This window comes from Eschrichtius robustus, chromosome 15 (genome assembly GCF_028021215.1).
Source record: "Eschrichtius robustus isolate mEscRob2 chromosome 15, mEscRob2.pri, whole genome shotgun sequence".
Taxonomy (NCBI): Eukaryota; Metazoa; Chordata; class Mammalia; order Artiodactyla; family Eschrichtiidae; genus Eschrichtius; species Eschrichtius robustus.
In genome coordinates, this window is record NC_090838.1 from 94,103,117 (window position 1) to 94,118,745 (window position 15,629).

General features: G+C 54.9%; 1 protein-coding gene across 3 annotated transcripts in view; it reads right to left on the reverse strand.

Annotated features, from left to right (window-relative positions):
* Nucleotides 1-463: 463 nt before the first annotated feature.
* Nucleotides 464-15,629, reverse strand: part of UXS1 (UDP-glucuronate decarboxylase 1) — a 79,818-nt gene continuing 64,652 nt past the window's right edge. For all 3 annotated transcript variants that reach the window (XM_068564570.1, XM_068564569.1, XM_068564571.1), the window contains 6 exons: nucleotides 10,034-10,153; nucleotides 9,545-9,588; nucleotides 5,999-6,059; nucleotides 3,924-3,981; nucleotides 2,220-2,323; nucleotides 464-1,299 (listed from right to left, as the gene is read on the reverse strand). In XM_068564570.1, the coding sequence (XP_068420671.1) occupies nucleotides 1,168-1,299; nucleotides 2,220-2,323; nucleotides 3,924-3,981; nucleotides 5,999-6,059; nucleotides 9,545-9,588; nucleotides 10,034-10,153 (519 nt within the window). In that variant the 3' untranslated portion in view covers nucleotides 464-1,167. The remainder of the gene's footprint in view (nucleotides 1,300-2,219; nucleotides 2,324-3,923; nucleotides 3,982-5,998; nucleotides 6,060-9,544; nucleotides 9,589-10,033; nucleotides 10,154-15,629) is intronic.

The following is a 15,629-nucleotide window of genomic DNA, read 5'->3' on the forward strand; positions in this document are numbered from 1 at the left end:
CTTGCAGCATTTGTCACTACCACGTGGAGCCAACTGACTCGAAAATGTGTAGCTTTAACTAACTTCCTATGTGTTCTTCCATTTGTTATCAAAGGAATTTAAAAACCCTACCAGTAAGCCCTACCACTAAACCTTGGAAGAACTCTTCTTAGTGAAAATGAAGGCTCTCAGTTTCTACTCCACAGGCCACTAATGACATTTCCTTTTCTCCATCTGCTCCATGCTTCCAGGGAAGGACACACAATGATTCTAACCCTGGGTGAGACCTGAAAATCTCTCCACACTGCAGTGAACACCGTTTGCACAGATTCAGCCCCAGCAGCACAGAAATGTTTCCACTGTCCACTCATCAAGTTACATATTATACCAACCTGGATAGTTACAGAATTTTCTTTAAAATTAAATTCTCCAGTATTTTTCTTAGCCATCTGATGATGCACCATGCAAAGCCAACCTTTAAAACTGAGAGTGAGTTTCAATATTTTATTAAAATAGCATATTTAACCACTGTTAACCAAGAATATGTTAACTCCCCACCCCCACCATATGCAGCACAACACAGTAGTGATTGATTTCAAATATCCTGGATTGCGATAACCAACAGAGACATTTCAAAGTCAAGTCTGCAACTAAAAACTAGACGTTGGAAAAATTCTGAATTAGAAGAAACATAAAGCTCTCAAACAGAATTTTTTTTATCTGCCCGAGAATTAATGCGGTACGCCACCCACCTACCTGACAATACTGCTGGTCTGCTTTTTCTCCTCTGTGCATAGTGTAACGTCTCATTTATAAGTACCCACTTTATAAATAAATCAGCATTTAATCACCCCATTTAATGTTCCTTTTCAGCTTCACAAAGAAACCAGTAAATAAAACTGTCGATGACAGTCACGACATAGGCTCTCACGGCAAGGTAAAAAATTTGAAAATACGCAGAGATGCATCAATGCTGTTTTACATAAAAAGACAGATTTAAAAAGTGCAAGGCAAAATCTGCAGTTTTTTTAGGGGAGTTTTTAGGCACATCCATTTCTTAAAGCAAGCTTCAGAATGAATTCCAGTTTGTTCTTCATGATACCTGTTTAAGTCTTTCTTTTAAGAAAAAGAAAAACACATCTCGTCAAGTGTGAAACAGGGCATCTCCCGTCCCAAAAGGCAAGGTTTTCAGTTATGGCGCGTCCGTCCTTTTTTTATTCTCGCGGGCTTTGGTTTGGGGATGTACTGATTATTCGCCTGGTACTCGAGTTCTTTCCGGAAGTAGTGAATTGCTTTGTTTAACCCTTCCTCCAGCGGGACCTATTTAAAGAGAGAGCAAGAATGAGGGGCGTGGCCGGGTCCCCCGAGGCTGTCTGCGCCTGTGCTATGCACCCTGACAGACTGCACTTGAACGAGCTGCAGCCCCAGAGACCCACACTTCCTCCTGCAGGTTGGGAGTCTGTTCCAGTTTGAATCAGTCACAAAAGGCACCCTAAGAATAATGCCCACGTGCGCCCTTCTCTCAGAAGTCTCCACGGAGGAAGAGGCTTGGAAGCATCCGTATCCAATCCACATGCCTGATTCTCTGGGTGACACTTACTTACTCTCTGTACTTTCACCCCCGGGGACCTACAAGGGACCCATGACCTGGGAAGCCTCATAGTTTAGAGCTGCCCTGCAGCAAACAGGAAACAGAAACCGAATCAGCTGCCCATGTCCTCTCTGCGGACATGACCTCTCAACTGAGACCTGAAAGAAAGGAATGCAGCAGCCACGCCCAGCCCCGGGGGACCGTCAGCCTCGGGGACAGGCATCCCCAGCCTGGCGAGGCCACACCCACCAGGCTGATGGACTCCAAGCGCAACAGAAAGGTGGGGAGGCCCGCGGTCTCCCCCCTCCAGCCCCTCACACTCCCACCCGGCTCCGCCTGCACGGGAACCGGGGTGGATGAGCTCGCCCGCGTCGCGGGCATCATGGCCGGCCCTGCACGTCCATGACACCCTGGCTGAGTGGACGGAGGCCAAGCAGGGCTACCTGGGGCCAAGCCATTCCCCGTAACAGAGGACGAGGGACACAGGCTACAAGCCCCGTGTGGGCCTGGAGAAGACACTGCTGGGGCCACCCCGACCCCCAAGCCCCCAGGCCGCCCCACACAGCAGCACCCCCAAGAAACAGACACGGCACGGGGGTGGGAGGCCTTCTCCATAGGGCAGTGTGACCCCCCCCCCCCAACCACTTACCACGGGCTCCCACCCCAGCATCAGCTTCGCTTTCTTGATGTCTGGTTTCCTTTTCTGGGGGTCATCCTGGGCTTCGGAGAGAAACTGAATCTCACTCCCACTGCCTGTAGTGTTGAAAAAAAAAAAAAAAAAGGTAAGAAGAGAATCAGGAACCACTGGGACGCGACTCACCACACACACCAAAGGCCCGCCAGCCAGGTACACAGGTGCAGATGGAGTACTGTGTCCCAAGTCACCTCGGGCCCCCACCAGGGGACTGTGCCGCCGGCCGCACGGCGCTTGCCGAGGGCAGGACACCGGCCTGAACCACCCCGAGGGGAAGGAGGGGGCAGGCCCCGCGCACACCACCCCCCTCAGCAACACAGCCGCGTGCCCGCTGCCGCCAGGGGGGCTGTGACCCTGACGCCCCGATGAGCCACCCCCAGGCGTTCACACCCTGCGGGAGCCCCTCACCTGCAGCCAGGCTCCCTCCAGCCCGTCTAACGGGCAGAGTGCCGGGGAGTGACCATCGGCCAGCCCAGGCTGACACCTTCCGAGGGCCTGCCACCTAAGCCCTGCCAGAGCCACCCTGAGCCAACAAAAGATGTCCAGCCACCCTGCCGGACAGACCTCAAGCAGAAGGACAGAAGCCCGGCCGGTCCAGCTTCCTAGGACCAACAGAACGAAGCCAGCCCAGTGACCACTGGCCAGGCCTGGTCACAGAATCTGGAGCGAATAAAACAGCTGCTGTCTGAAGCCAGTGGTCTGGGTCGATGTGTTACACAGCCATCCACCCAGGCTTCAGACAAGCTTCTCAACTTCAACGTGAGCACGACCACCCGAGGAGTCTGGCAAAACGCAGATTCTGATCCGGGAGACCCGGGCAGGGTGTGTGACTCTGCATTTCTAACAAGTGCCTGACGGTGATGAAGATGCTGCAGTTTTCATCTCAGGAGGACCATCCCCTGTCCTGTCCGACTGGCCAGTGCCAGGAAGGACAACTGCAGAGAATCCAGCCTGCTAAGCGTAGGGTCTAGACAGGCCCACATCACGCTCGCCTGGTCTAGCCAACCCCACTCCAATCTGGCTGTGTCTGGACTCTGATTTCTTGATCAACCCTGGGAAGCAGACACCCCCCAACCCGAGCCCCAGGAACCTGACCCTGTGACCAAGGGCACAGCCCGTAGACACCGGCAGCCCACGGCTGGCTGAAAACGCACAGACTTCTCATAGCTTAAGAGCACGCCCTCTCGGGGGCCAGGCCCAGTGTCCACACCGCCTGCAACACCCCGCAGCCAGGCTGGCCAGAACTGCACACGGAACCTAAAACTCGCCACCAGATTCCACCAGAATCACACAAGCCCCGGTGTCGCTCTCCTGCTCCCTGAAATCCTGTGCTCGGCCCAGCTGGCGTCTGGAACCAGACAGTGGTCACCTGGGCAGAACTGCCGACCACAATCACGTCTCGAGCACAGAGGACAGACGTACCATTTCTGCTCCACACAGGCCTTCTGTCACAAGGGCGCACAAAGCTGGCCCCCTCCCCCGCACCCCTTCATCTTTCCGTCGCTTAGAATTACAAAGCGGTGAGGCGCTCCCGAGCAAGTTCTGCTTCTCATCCAATTCAATTAGCGTGTATTCATTACCCACCGTACAGGCGAGGCGTTATTAACCAACAGGGTAAGCGCAGCCGCTCACACGCAGGAAGGCCTCTGTCCTACTTACCAACGAGGTTTTTAATTAGCTGAGCGAATTCCAGGATCGTATGTTCTTCCGGGTTCCCCTAAGGAAGAAAGGTCTCTGGTTAGAGGTGTAAACGCAACGGCGACGGCACGCCCTCCCGCCCCACGCGCACGCCGTCCCCGACGCCGGGGGCTGGGCAGGGTCAGCAGACGCCCGCCTGTGTAGCGGCGCATCAGGGCGCTGCGTCCCCTGGCCCAGGTACGGGACGGTTTCCAGATGCAAAGGTACTGTAGGCTCGGTGTCGCTCTGCAAGAAAGCCTGGTTCTGCGAGCTTAGCTCTCCCAGGACACTCTTGCTTCCCACTGGGGGCGCCCTGCTTGCCCCCTCGGTAATGAAGACGCGTGAGCCTGGCCAGGAGTCCCAACAGACGCGAAGCGCGCTCGCAGGGGGGGCCCTGGGCAGCCGGTGCGAGACCCAGGATGTGGCTCTACGGCGGGCTTACTTTGGGGGCCTCTGAACGCCCCTCCGCCTCTTCCTGCCGCCCTACCTTCCAGCAGCCGCGGCCCAGCCCCTCCCCGAGCCTGCTCGTCCCGTCGGGAGAGAGCACCGTGAAGTCTGGCAACTCTACGTCCCAACACTCTTCATCCCCAATCTCCTGGTTTCGTCTGAGACCAAAGGTCAAAGAGGCAGGAAGGGACCTTAGGCCTAATTATGAGCACCCCGGGGCTACCGGCAGACACGCCCCTAAACAAGACAGGTTTCTACAGGAGTCGGACACTCCAGCACGGCTCTGTGCCGAGGGGCAAGAAGGACGCGGCACTAACGCGGGGAGTGGTTGCTTGGGGCGACCACTGGTTAAGACGCACACTTGGAAGGGCGAGAAGTGAGAACACAGGGTAAAGGGCGGTGAAGGCTCAAGATGAAGTGAGGATCACGAGACACGGCTTATGCTATTTAACCGCCTGTTTCTTCGAAAGTGCATGACAACAGCGCTGGCTGGGTGCTTGCGGCCGCCGGTACCCATGAATTGGTCAAAGGTCCCACAGGGAGTGGACCTCTCCAGGGCCCGTCCTTCGCCGTTGGTAGGAACTCCCGCCCAACCCAGGAGAAATGAACGTTCCAGAGCGTGCTTCAGACTGCTGGTCATGAAGAAAAGTACACGGAACGGTTTGCGAGTGAAGTGCTTTCAAGCAATGAGCAAGCACGTCCACACCTGTGAGCTGAGCCCCTCCCAGGGAGGGGAGGGGGCCGAGGTGGTGAGAGGGGCGGGGCTCCCCCAATGCGGGGAGGGGGGGGTACGGGGGCTCGGGTCAGCTGCCATCAGCAGAAGCGGACCGTCTAGAATGACGGGCAGTCTACACTGGACACCTCACATTTTAAACGGGATGGAATGAAACCATTCAGGAGACAGTGACCAAAAGGGTCAGAGGGCTCTAGCCCAACCTGATCCCCGGAAGAGCTGGAGAGGAGACTGGGGAAGTCCTGGGGAAGCTGTCACATCACAGCGGCACAGACCAGCTCTGGGGGGGTCCCCACGGAGAAGGCAGGCCCGTGGGCAGGCACACAGAGGACGAGGTTTTTACCTCTAAACAGAAGGAAAAACGTTCTGCCAGTGAGAACCGGCCAAGGACAGGACAAACTGCTCTGCAGAGAAACACATCCTCCAGCACCAAGAGTGAGCGAGGCTGGATCAGAGATCAGGCGGAACCAGCTCCCGATCCCTCCCGGGAGCGTCTGGGCTGCAGGAAGTGAGGGAGGAAGCGGCACGAAGGGCGTCTGGGCGCTCACAGACATGACAGTGAGGGAAACTCTCCTAGCCACTCCATCTTCTACAGCCCCGGAAAGCAAGCCTGATCGAGACCAACTGCACATTCAGTGATGGGCAAAGGACACACAGAATGTCACCTACAACCACCAAAGGCTCCACGAATTTCTGGACCTGGCCCTTCCGGTGGACGGAACAGGGTTAGTTTATCCCAGATCTTCTCTGTGGACTCCCGTTTTGTTCTATTCCGTGTATCTCCCTCTCGTACTGGGCAAGCAGCAGACAGGCACGTGCCCTGAGCGTGCTGACGGAGCGAGCGAAGCGGGAACCGGCCGGCCGGGGAGGGACTCACCAGGTTGACGGGGCTGCTGACGTTGCCGTTCATGAGCGCCACGAGGCCGTTCACCAGGTCGCTGGAAGAGAGGCGCGGCCGCTCAGCTGCCCGCCGGGGCCCGCAGACGCCGAGCACCGGGCACGAGCCGCCCACCTCCCGGAAGGAAACCAAAACCCCCGTGGGAGACTGGACGTCAGAACGAAACCCTGCGCGTGAGAGGGCGCAGAGGACGCTCAAGTGTTCGCGGATGGGATGGCGTGGCGTCTGGGATCCGCCTTCCGCGGGCGGGCGTCGGCACGCGGCTGAGCGGGACGCAAGCTCAGTGATGGGGCTGAGCTCTCTGCTTTGTGTATTTCTGAAACCCTTCAGCAATTAAAAAATGAAAGTAAGGTAGGCACACACCCCAAAAAAGATGGCGTTTATGCAAGTTTCTGAGGAAAGTCCATGTTTAACGGGAACCCAGGTAGTCGGCCCATATGGAAAAGCAGATGGTTTTTTAAAAAATAAGGTCTCCTGCAATGAAAGAACTCCAGTATGTAAGTCTCATACTGGCAACTCACAGAGAAAGCCAGACAACCCTGAGTGTTGAAACCAGCTCCCTGGACGTCTGGCCCCTCACCTCCCCCCAGGAACCCCAGCACCCGGATGGGACGGGCGGGGGCGTCTGGGTGTTGCAGACGGATGGCGAGCGAGCGGGCCGTGAGGGTGACGGTCAAGAGGCGAACTTCCGCTTACCAAGGTTTGGTTCTTATTTTCAGAAACGTTAAAGGGTGGTTCTGTCAAAAACAAGTGACTTCGTAAACATGACACCTCGCTGCTACACGAGCACTTTACTAGGTCACTTTCACCAGCTGTGCCTCACGAGGCTGTGAGGGCGGGCGCTGCTCCGGGGATGCAAACGCGGCCGCCTGGAACGCTCTCCCCTCCTCCGCCGTAACCAGCAAGGAGCAGGTTACTGTGCTAAACTTCCAAAAGAAAACCGCAGGTTTTGCTTTCCTTTTCACTGAAAAACAATTTGGGGGGGGGGGGGGGGTAATTTAGCAAACAAATGATTTTCTGGGTTTTTGCTTACAGCCAATGGGCATTTTGTAGGAACACGCCTAAAGTCCGTTCTGCTCTCACGGATCAAGCACAGATGCAAAGAACCGCTGACTTTAGATTCCTCGCTTCTAGAAACTGGCAAAAAGTCCCTTCATCACTATGGCCGTTAACGACCACATCCCAACGCGTCCTCTGACAGCACACATCTCTGCATGTTTGGAAAAGACGTTAAAATGTGCCATTCGGTAGCATCCACAAACATTTTTAATGGGGGGGGGGGTCCATATTAAGCTGGAAGGTGACGGACACTTATGTAATCATCCTGGGGGGAGGGGCATGCATCTTTTATGCAAAAAACTGGCAACTTTTAAGGCCCAAAGTGCACAGATCACATCCATTTAACCTGAAGCTCTTTAAAAGTGTCATTTTGACAAAGTGACTTTTTAAGACAACACAGCATGCCTCCGTGATGGGGTGAGGACGTAACCTGGCCACGAGAGCACCAAGCGCAGTCATGCCAGGATGTCAGCGCACACGCCACCCAGACACCGCAACGGTCACCCAGAAACGGTGCAACGCTGCCGCAGGGCAACCGTGGATTTTGGAAATGGGTAATTTAGTTCAGTAACTACAGATCCAAACGTTGTGCATTTTTAACTGTGAAGTAGAAGAGCCTCAGTTTCTACAAAATAGCTTCTTTAAAACAGCCCAGCGTTGGTAAGTTAACTCTCTCAGCCAAGCCTTGAACAACGGAGAGCGAAAGCCAGGAAAGCTCCTTCCCCGAGTCTGGTGAAGTCAGGGAACCTCAGCACGTCAGAGCCCACTAACTCAAGATGTGAGACCAGCAGACGGCACGGCCTCACGAAGAAAGGGTTTGCCCGAAGGGCCCCCAACACCACTTTTAGTGACACCACTGAGGTCCCTTCCAGGATGCACCCTGGTGTCTGGGTCGGTGACGGGGCGCGTGGACCGCACAGGCTGGCCAGCGAGGCACGTCCTGTTGGGGATGGAGTGCAGCCCGTGCACCACCCGATGCTTAAAAGATTTTAATCACCAGCAAAAAACAAGCACCTGAGAGGCTACTTTAAATGAATTTTGTATCTGATGCCTTTGAAATAGTAAGAACGGGTTGTAACTGATGCCCCTTTCACTGCACAGTCTCTGGAATACTCCATGAGATGGTACGGCTGGAGGAGTCTGGGGGCCTTGATGAGGCTGTTGGAGAAGATTCAACGTGACTGAGACGTCAAGACCCCCCCACCTCGAGAAAGTGCGCAGACGGGATCCGGGGGAGGGCAGGCGGGCTGGGCTGGACACGTGTCACGATGAGAAGACGGTACCCGAGCGCAGGATCCCAGGAGCATGGTCCCCACACAGACACGGGCCGCCATCACTTCCTTGCAGCGCACGGCTCCCGGGTTAAGTGCTCTGACATGAGAACAGGCCAGCTAGCTCCTGGCTGAATCCCTTCTTAGACTATTTGGGCAACAAAGTGGGCCAGTGACGTGATGGTCCCAGGCTTTTGCCCTGCTGGGCAAGATACTAACTGATGGGGAGAGAAAAACCACTGTTCATTATAAGACACTTACTCAGCTTTCTTTTGGACTAAATGTGAAAATTCACAAACACTTGCAGGGAAAAAAAAAAATCTACAGTGGTTGTGTTTTGTGTTTTTTTTTTTTTCTTTTAAACCAGGCAAAAATCGTGTGGTTGCTCGGGCCGAGGTGGGGTGGGAGCCCCCCAAGACCTGCCACCACTTCGCCTGACAGCATCCCTGGGGTGGCCGCAGGCACCAGGGGACAGCATTTTCTGATGGACAGGCAGTCCAGGGTATTTGTACTGAAAAGTGCAAGTATACGGTCCCAAAACATACAGCTAGATTTTCCAATGACTGAGGACACCGCAAACCTGTGCAGAATTCACTATCACTGTGCCACGTGGGAAAATATTTCGGTAGATGTTAACTGCTCATATAATAACTCTTCTCTCAGAACCCAAACCGCACTTTAAAACTTGCCACCAACCGAACTGGCCGACAAAAAACTGGATTGAGGAGCACTACCAAGAAAACAGTAAATATGACCGTGTGAGACTGTTCAACAAAGTTCTTAAAATATTTTTATCTGCATTTAGTTTGGGCACAAAATTTATCAACATTAGGCCTCTTGACCTTCTTAATGATGACGACCTCGTCCACCCCAGAAGGCACGTCTAAAGGGTCTGATTTCGGCATCTGCAGGTGTGCTGGATGCCTGAGGCCATCACCTCACTGGCCTGAACTGAAGGCCCTGGGTGACCCTCGGGGCCGGCAGGTTGGCCGACAAGACACTAGGTGGCAGCAGGAGACCAGCACATCCGACCTCTATTGGCAGAGAACCGGGAGCGGGGGGGGGGGGGGGGGGACACCGCCCACAGGAAGGGCAGAACTAACGTCAACCCAGTTGCTTCACCGGAATGAACACAGCACAACGAGCAAGTGACCCAGACGTGACTGGACGGTCCTCGCCCGCCTGGGGGTCTTACCTGACGTACTGGAAGGCCCTTGTCTGCGACCCGGATCCGTACACCTGGGGGGAGACCACACTGAGGGTCCCGGAACCGCGGACTACACGGGAGCCTTCAACCACCAGGGGCGTAGCCTGACCTCAGCCCTGACAACCCCAGGGTCCGGCCGTGCCAGGCCCTCCACCAGGCCTGGGGCCTCACCCAGGGGCACCCTGAGGCACCCTGTGGACAGAGACGCCCCTGGGCACAGTCATGGGCCAAGAGCACGGCGGGAGAGGCCTTTGCAGGCAGGCCCTGAGCCCGAGGCACCAGGGTGTCTGCAGCTCAGGGAGCAGGGTGACCTGAGCCCCGTCCAGGGTCACGGCTCCCGTGTGTTCCCTCCACGCACCGCCCCCTCCCTCCCTCCCTCCCTCCCTCCAAGGGCAGCGGGGACTCCTGACTTCAGGGCAGGCACCCCCCCCACACACCCGATCGGACGCACTCCCCCCGCGCCCGCCCGCCACCCACCGTGAGCGGCTCCCCCTGCAGCGCCTGCAGGATGAAGTTGCTGACCACCCGGCCGTCGTTCATGTGCATTCGGGGTCCGAAGGTGTTGAAGATCCTGGCCACGCGCACCTCCACGCCTTCCTGCAACACAGAAGAGGGTGAGCCCTGCGGCCCCGGCGCCCCACAGATACCTCTGCTCTTCCTTCCAGACACAGGCGCTTTTCCGTCCTGATGAGATGCTGTGTTCCCTGTAATCAAATCTGGAGGCTGCAAGTTACACCAAACTCACATGAGCCCCGGTTCCCACCACCTTGAGGCCCCCGGCATGAAACGTGCTGCAGAAACCTGAGAGACAGTGTAAAACAGTGCAACGGTACAACAATGATGGGTATACATTCTTCCCCAGTAAATAAATATCTACTTTCTTAACTAGGACCAGGCTATGCATCTCTTTCATCATCTCTTTCACGTAATATTCTGTATAACTTTATCACTCAACAGAGATTTAAATGTTCGTGAATGTTTAATAGCTGATTTGAAGAAAAACAAGAGAGCGCTTTGTCCTGGGAAAGGAGGGGCAGGTGAGCGTTCCGAAAGGGCTACATTGTACCTACTACATCCCCAATCTGTTCTGCTGGAAAACTCATCCGTTCAGTGAAAAACCAAAGACAATCTGGCACCTGATACAGGCTATATATAGCTAAACAGCCTGGGAAGATGCCAACGTACATTGTTTACAAAAACGGGTGTTCCAGACCTCCACAGACTTTCCCGCTTGTACTTTTAATGTTTCTATTTTTATTACGATAAACATCTCTTACTTTTGTTATTGGGGAAAGCATATTTTCAAACATGTAATCAAGGAAAGTATAGTTTTTTAAACCCCGAAAGCCTTCTGCGAACTATCTCGTTTAATTATCAATTTCACAGACTACTTTGTCAGTGATAAAAAGTTAAATGTTTCTATCACACTCTGACTCAGCAGACTCTTACAGCAATCCATCACCCATCAGACAACAGATGTGCATTTCCGGGTGTCAGAGGGCTGGTGGGGTGGGCTTGAGCCCCAGGGCTCAGTGGCCAGGCCGCGCTGTCTGTCTCTCCTCGCCGGGGAAGCAGGAGAGGGCGGGGCTCGTGTACAAGTCAGCCTCAGCACAGGCCCAGTGATGACAGCTTAGCTGCTGCCGGGGTCCTGCTGGTCGGCACAGTTCTTTCCTGACTCTACGTATCAGAGCCGGTACAGGCTGGGACCTGAGGGACCCGTAGCTGATGGGGCTGAGTTAGCACAGAATTTCTCCACCAGAAGTACGGCGAGTGAACGGCCATGGGCTGCGGCATCCCTAGGGCCCCACCAGGCCTCCCAGAGGCTGGAGCTGCCAGCCACCTCCGCCCACAGCGGTCTCATCCAGGTCTCCACGTGTGCCGACGTGCAGTGGCTGGCAGGCGTGGACCCAGCCCAGGTAGCTTTCAGAAACCGGAGCTGCCACATCTCTGCTAAGCCCCAGCAATACACCGTCAAGCCTTCCCATGGGCATTCAGACTCCTAGGACTACGATGTGAGCTATCATTCCAGGTCCAGGAATAAACCAACCCTGTTCTCCTCTGAACTGACCAGGGAGCAAGTCAAACACGGGGGGTGGGGTAGGGAGGAGCAGAGACGCTGCTCTCACTAGAAAATAGCTCCCAAGTATCCACCTGCAGTCACTTGTTAAGACGACAAAATCCGAAGTGAGTGAAGCTGGCTTTATTCCAAGGAGAGAGGACAAGCTCAGCACATTCACAGCGGTCAGGCCGCGTGCCGGCAGGGCGCCTGGGGGGCTGTGCTTTGCTCCCCGCCCCCTCCCTCAGGAGCACTGGGCTCTGCACACATGAGCTGCAGCGCAGAGGGACCTGCCTCTTGTGACCTGTTCACCTGGGTCCGGGACCTCAGGGGACAGGCAGCTCCTCCCGACTATCAGGTGCAGCTGACACGGGCTTCCCAGCAGCCCCGGCTCTCAAGCTCATTCACACCCTCTCCGCTGTGCCAGGCCTGCCCTGAGGGAGGCGCCCAGGACATGTTCGCCTGCAGGGAGCAGGACACACAGAGAGCGGGAAGCCCCCAGAGACGGCAGGCCCCCAGGAGAAGGACATGCCATCCCTAAAGTAAGGGGGTCACGCAGCCCCGAAGGCTGAACCACACAATTCCCCCCGGCCTCATAAACATAGCTTCGTGGGGTCCGCTCCCCGCCTGGGGACGAGACCGAGGCCATTACAGAAGGCAGAGCTCAGCTGCTGAGCAAGATGCCCGAAGGTGCAGACGAGTTCCCGTTCACGCTGGGTGGTGGCAGAGGGAGGCCACACAGGTTTGGGGACAGCGGGATGCCTGCCTGGCAATTGCCCTCAACGGTCCCGCCAGACCCTTAACATTCAGGCCAGAGCGGTCACTAGGCCCAGGCCACGCCCAGGCTCAGCGCACGGCCAGCGGGGAGTGGGCACCAGAAACAGGCCTGCACTGGGGGTTCCAGGCCATGGGCTTAATTAGCCCCTTGGGGTGAACCCCGCTCACTGGACATTTGACATCCTTTAGCTGGTTGCTGAACACTTTTGTTAACTAAGGTATAATACGCATACCAGGCATTTAATTTTAAGTATTCTGATGCCAGAAAATAAAACAAAACCATACCCTCAAGGCCCTGGACGAGAGGGTTTCTGAGTTTCCTTTCTTTCTGCTCTGCGGTCTGTGGTTTTAGGAATGGCGGCCTGTTTCGCAGACCCAGCCCCGTGGGTCGGGCTTAGACCCCTGAGGGTCAGACGCAGGCGGGGCCACGAGCTCCAAAGCACACAAGCGCTGACCGCAGCCTTCTGGACAAGTCCGCACGTTTATGAAACCAGCACGTCCAAGGGCACGGACGAGCCCAATGTAACTTCTCTGACAAGTTCAAAGTGTTCCTGAAAGATGCGATGCCCTTTGATCCCAACTGGCAGCTCAACCCATCCCCTGGAGGAAGACTCAAGGGAGCCCCTCTTTATGTAAGAAACGTGCCCTGAAATGTACCTGCAATAGATTTTTCTGGGAAATCAAATTCTACTTTGAATACATTTTAGGATATTTAATTCACTACAACAAACCCAGAAGAGAATCCTTTAAAATCTTTTATAAAATGTGTATTCATCCCTGGATTTATCTTGTTTATATTCTCAATCCTTATATATTAAATTTAGTCAGAGAAAGATACATCCACATACCATATGTGGTCTTTTCAATAAAATGATGATTTATACTTAAGAGGGGACATGCCTTTATGTATTAAAAAAAATTTTAAATTATTAATATAATTAACTAAAAATAGGCCAAAGGCATTCTATTCCACATGGTTCACCATTTTACTGGCCATTATTTTTTCATTTGCCTCCAGATAGCAAAAACTAACAGCCAAAGTTTTGAAGCAGGAGAGCTGGAATACTGAAAATCAGTCGCTCTGCTGTTTGAACTCCAAAGATGGTCTGATCTGCCCCAGACTGGGCTGTGCCCACAGGGGCCAGCCCAGTGTGGCAGGAGGGCCTCTGACTCACCCCCTGCCGCGGCTAATATAAAATCCCAAGTGAAAGAATTGCCCTATTTTTCCCTTCCGTTTATCTCTGAATGGGACCGCGGGTGGTAGTATTTTTTCCTTCTTGCTTATCTGTGTTTTCTTATTTTCTATCCTGGCAAAGCAACCTGCAGTACGAGAATCCCAACACCCCCCAGCTGTGTGGTGTCTGGCCCTGTGGACAGAGAGAGAAGATGCCCACGGTTCCCCCCCTCAGCACGACTCGGACAAACGAGGGACAGCGAGTGCAGGGGCACTGCTTAGCCCCAGCTGTGGTCACAGTCTTGGGCCCACAGCTCCCCCTAGAAGGGGACACAGTACGTGCAACATGAATAACAAGGCACGCGAGGTGTGAAGCTCACGCTGGGCCTTCTTCAAGGCCACTCGGAAGCGGGCGAGACCACAGGGACCTCCACCCAGGCCCAGGCGCCCAGCCCTGCTGTCCTGCATCAGCCCGTTGGCCTTGCAGCCACCGGAACCAGACAGGACTCCGCCAGCCACCAGGGCCAGAGGCACGGTCACTCCCGGACCTAAGGGCCAGCCAGCAGGAGTGGGGGAGGGACTGTGGGGAGAGCGGGACCCACACCTGCCTCCAAGGCCACAGGGGCAGGCCTTCCACGGTGCATTTCCAGATGCCCGGACGGCACTGCTCCCCTGGGCAGACGGGAGTCCTGGGGCAGGTGTGCTGAGCAGAACCCACAGGTTACACGGTGCTGCTGGCCTAGACCCGAGCTTCACAAAAGGTGCTGAGCCTGTGTCCGAAAGCAACCCTCGGCCCTGACACTGTGACGGGGAGCAGTCTGTGCACTGTCCTCAGTGAGAAGCCCACTGTCACCCTAACCACCAGGTGACTTCTGCACACAGGTGACATCATCTGCTGGGGCCCCTGCAGCAGAGGCGTTCTGCAGCGGGCGACACCCTGCCGCCGGCCACCGCCGGCCGGCCGCACACGGGGCTCCTAGAGGATACCTTACGGGGAGCACCACCTGTGCGAGCAGAAATGCAAACGCTGACAGTCCCCAGGTGTGGAGGGAGCTGTGATCCTGCGCTCACGAGCTGGACGGCGCTTACAGATCCCGGGTCAGCACGTGTGCAGTGGAACCCACACCCCGGGTGCTGGCATCCAGTCAGTGCTCAGTAAATGTTGGCTACGCTGTTACTAAACACCATAGTTACCATGAGCTCATACCCTAAGGAAGACATTATTAAGTTACACTACTCATCATTTAACAAGAACTAAAAGTTCAATGAAAATGTCCTACTTGCCCACCAGCTTTACCTACACAAAAACTCACTATGAAATACACCCCCAGACTGAAAGCGAAACAGCCGAGAACCCTATTATGTCCCCTCACACACTCGAGTTAGTTTCCTTAGGCACCAACATACACAGAGGTTGTTCTGTGTACCTGGGAGACCATCTTATTAAACTTCTGGGTCAAGATATTCTGGGCTCCAAAATGATATAGTTTGTCTTTTCTAAAACTGATTAAAATAAATGGATACTACAAGCCAACTGCCCAAAGTGGCTTAGAAAACAATCAGTTCTGCTCCTGGCCAAGAAATAAGGCAGAAAAACCTAAATAACAATACCTACCTCAGCACAAGATTATTTTGTGGGTCATCAATATTGGTATTTCATTAAAAATATAAGAGAAAAAAGTCTCTGCCACCTGCCCTCCAAAAAACAAACAAGGCGCTCAGTGCCCCCAGCCCAGCCGTGAGCTCTCAGCACCGGGTACCCAGGCAGGGTCCCCCATCACACAAAGCCCGTGGCCAGCTGACCTCCGAGCGGGCCGGCAGGAGGAACCCTCGGCCTGAGAAGGCTGCTCCAGGATGGACACTTGCTCGTCTCTGAGTCCCAGAGTGTGGCCACCACGCCTCTGTCAGCAGCCTGTCCTGGAACCACCCCCGTCCACGGTTATTCACCTACACGTCCCTCCAAGGGCATGTCTGTGAGGGTCCCAGAGCTGATCAAGCACAATGGATGGCCTGGCTGGGCCCCATCTGGACGTCTGATCGGCCCCTGCACAGCCCTCAGGCAGGCA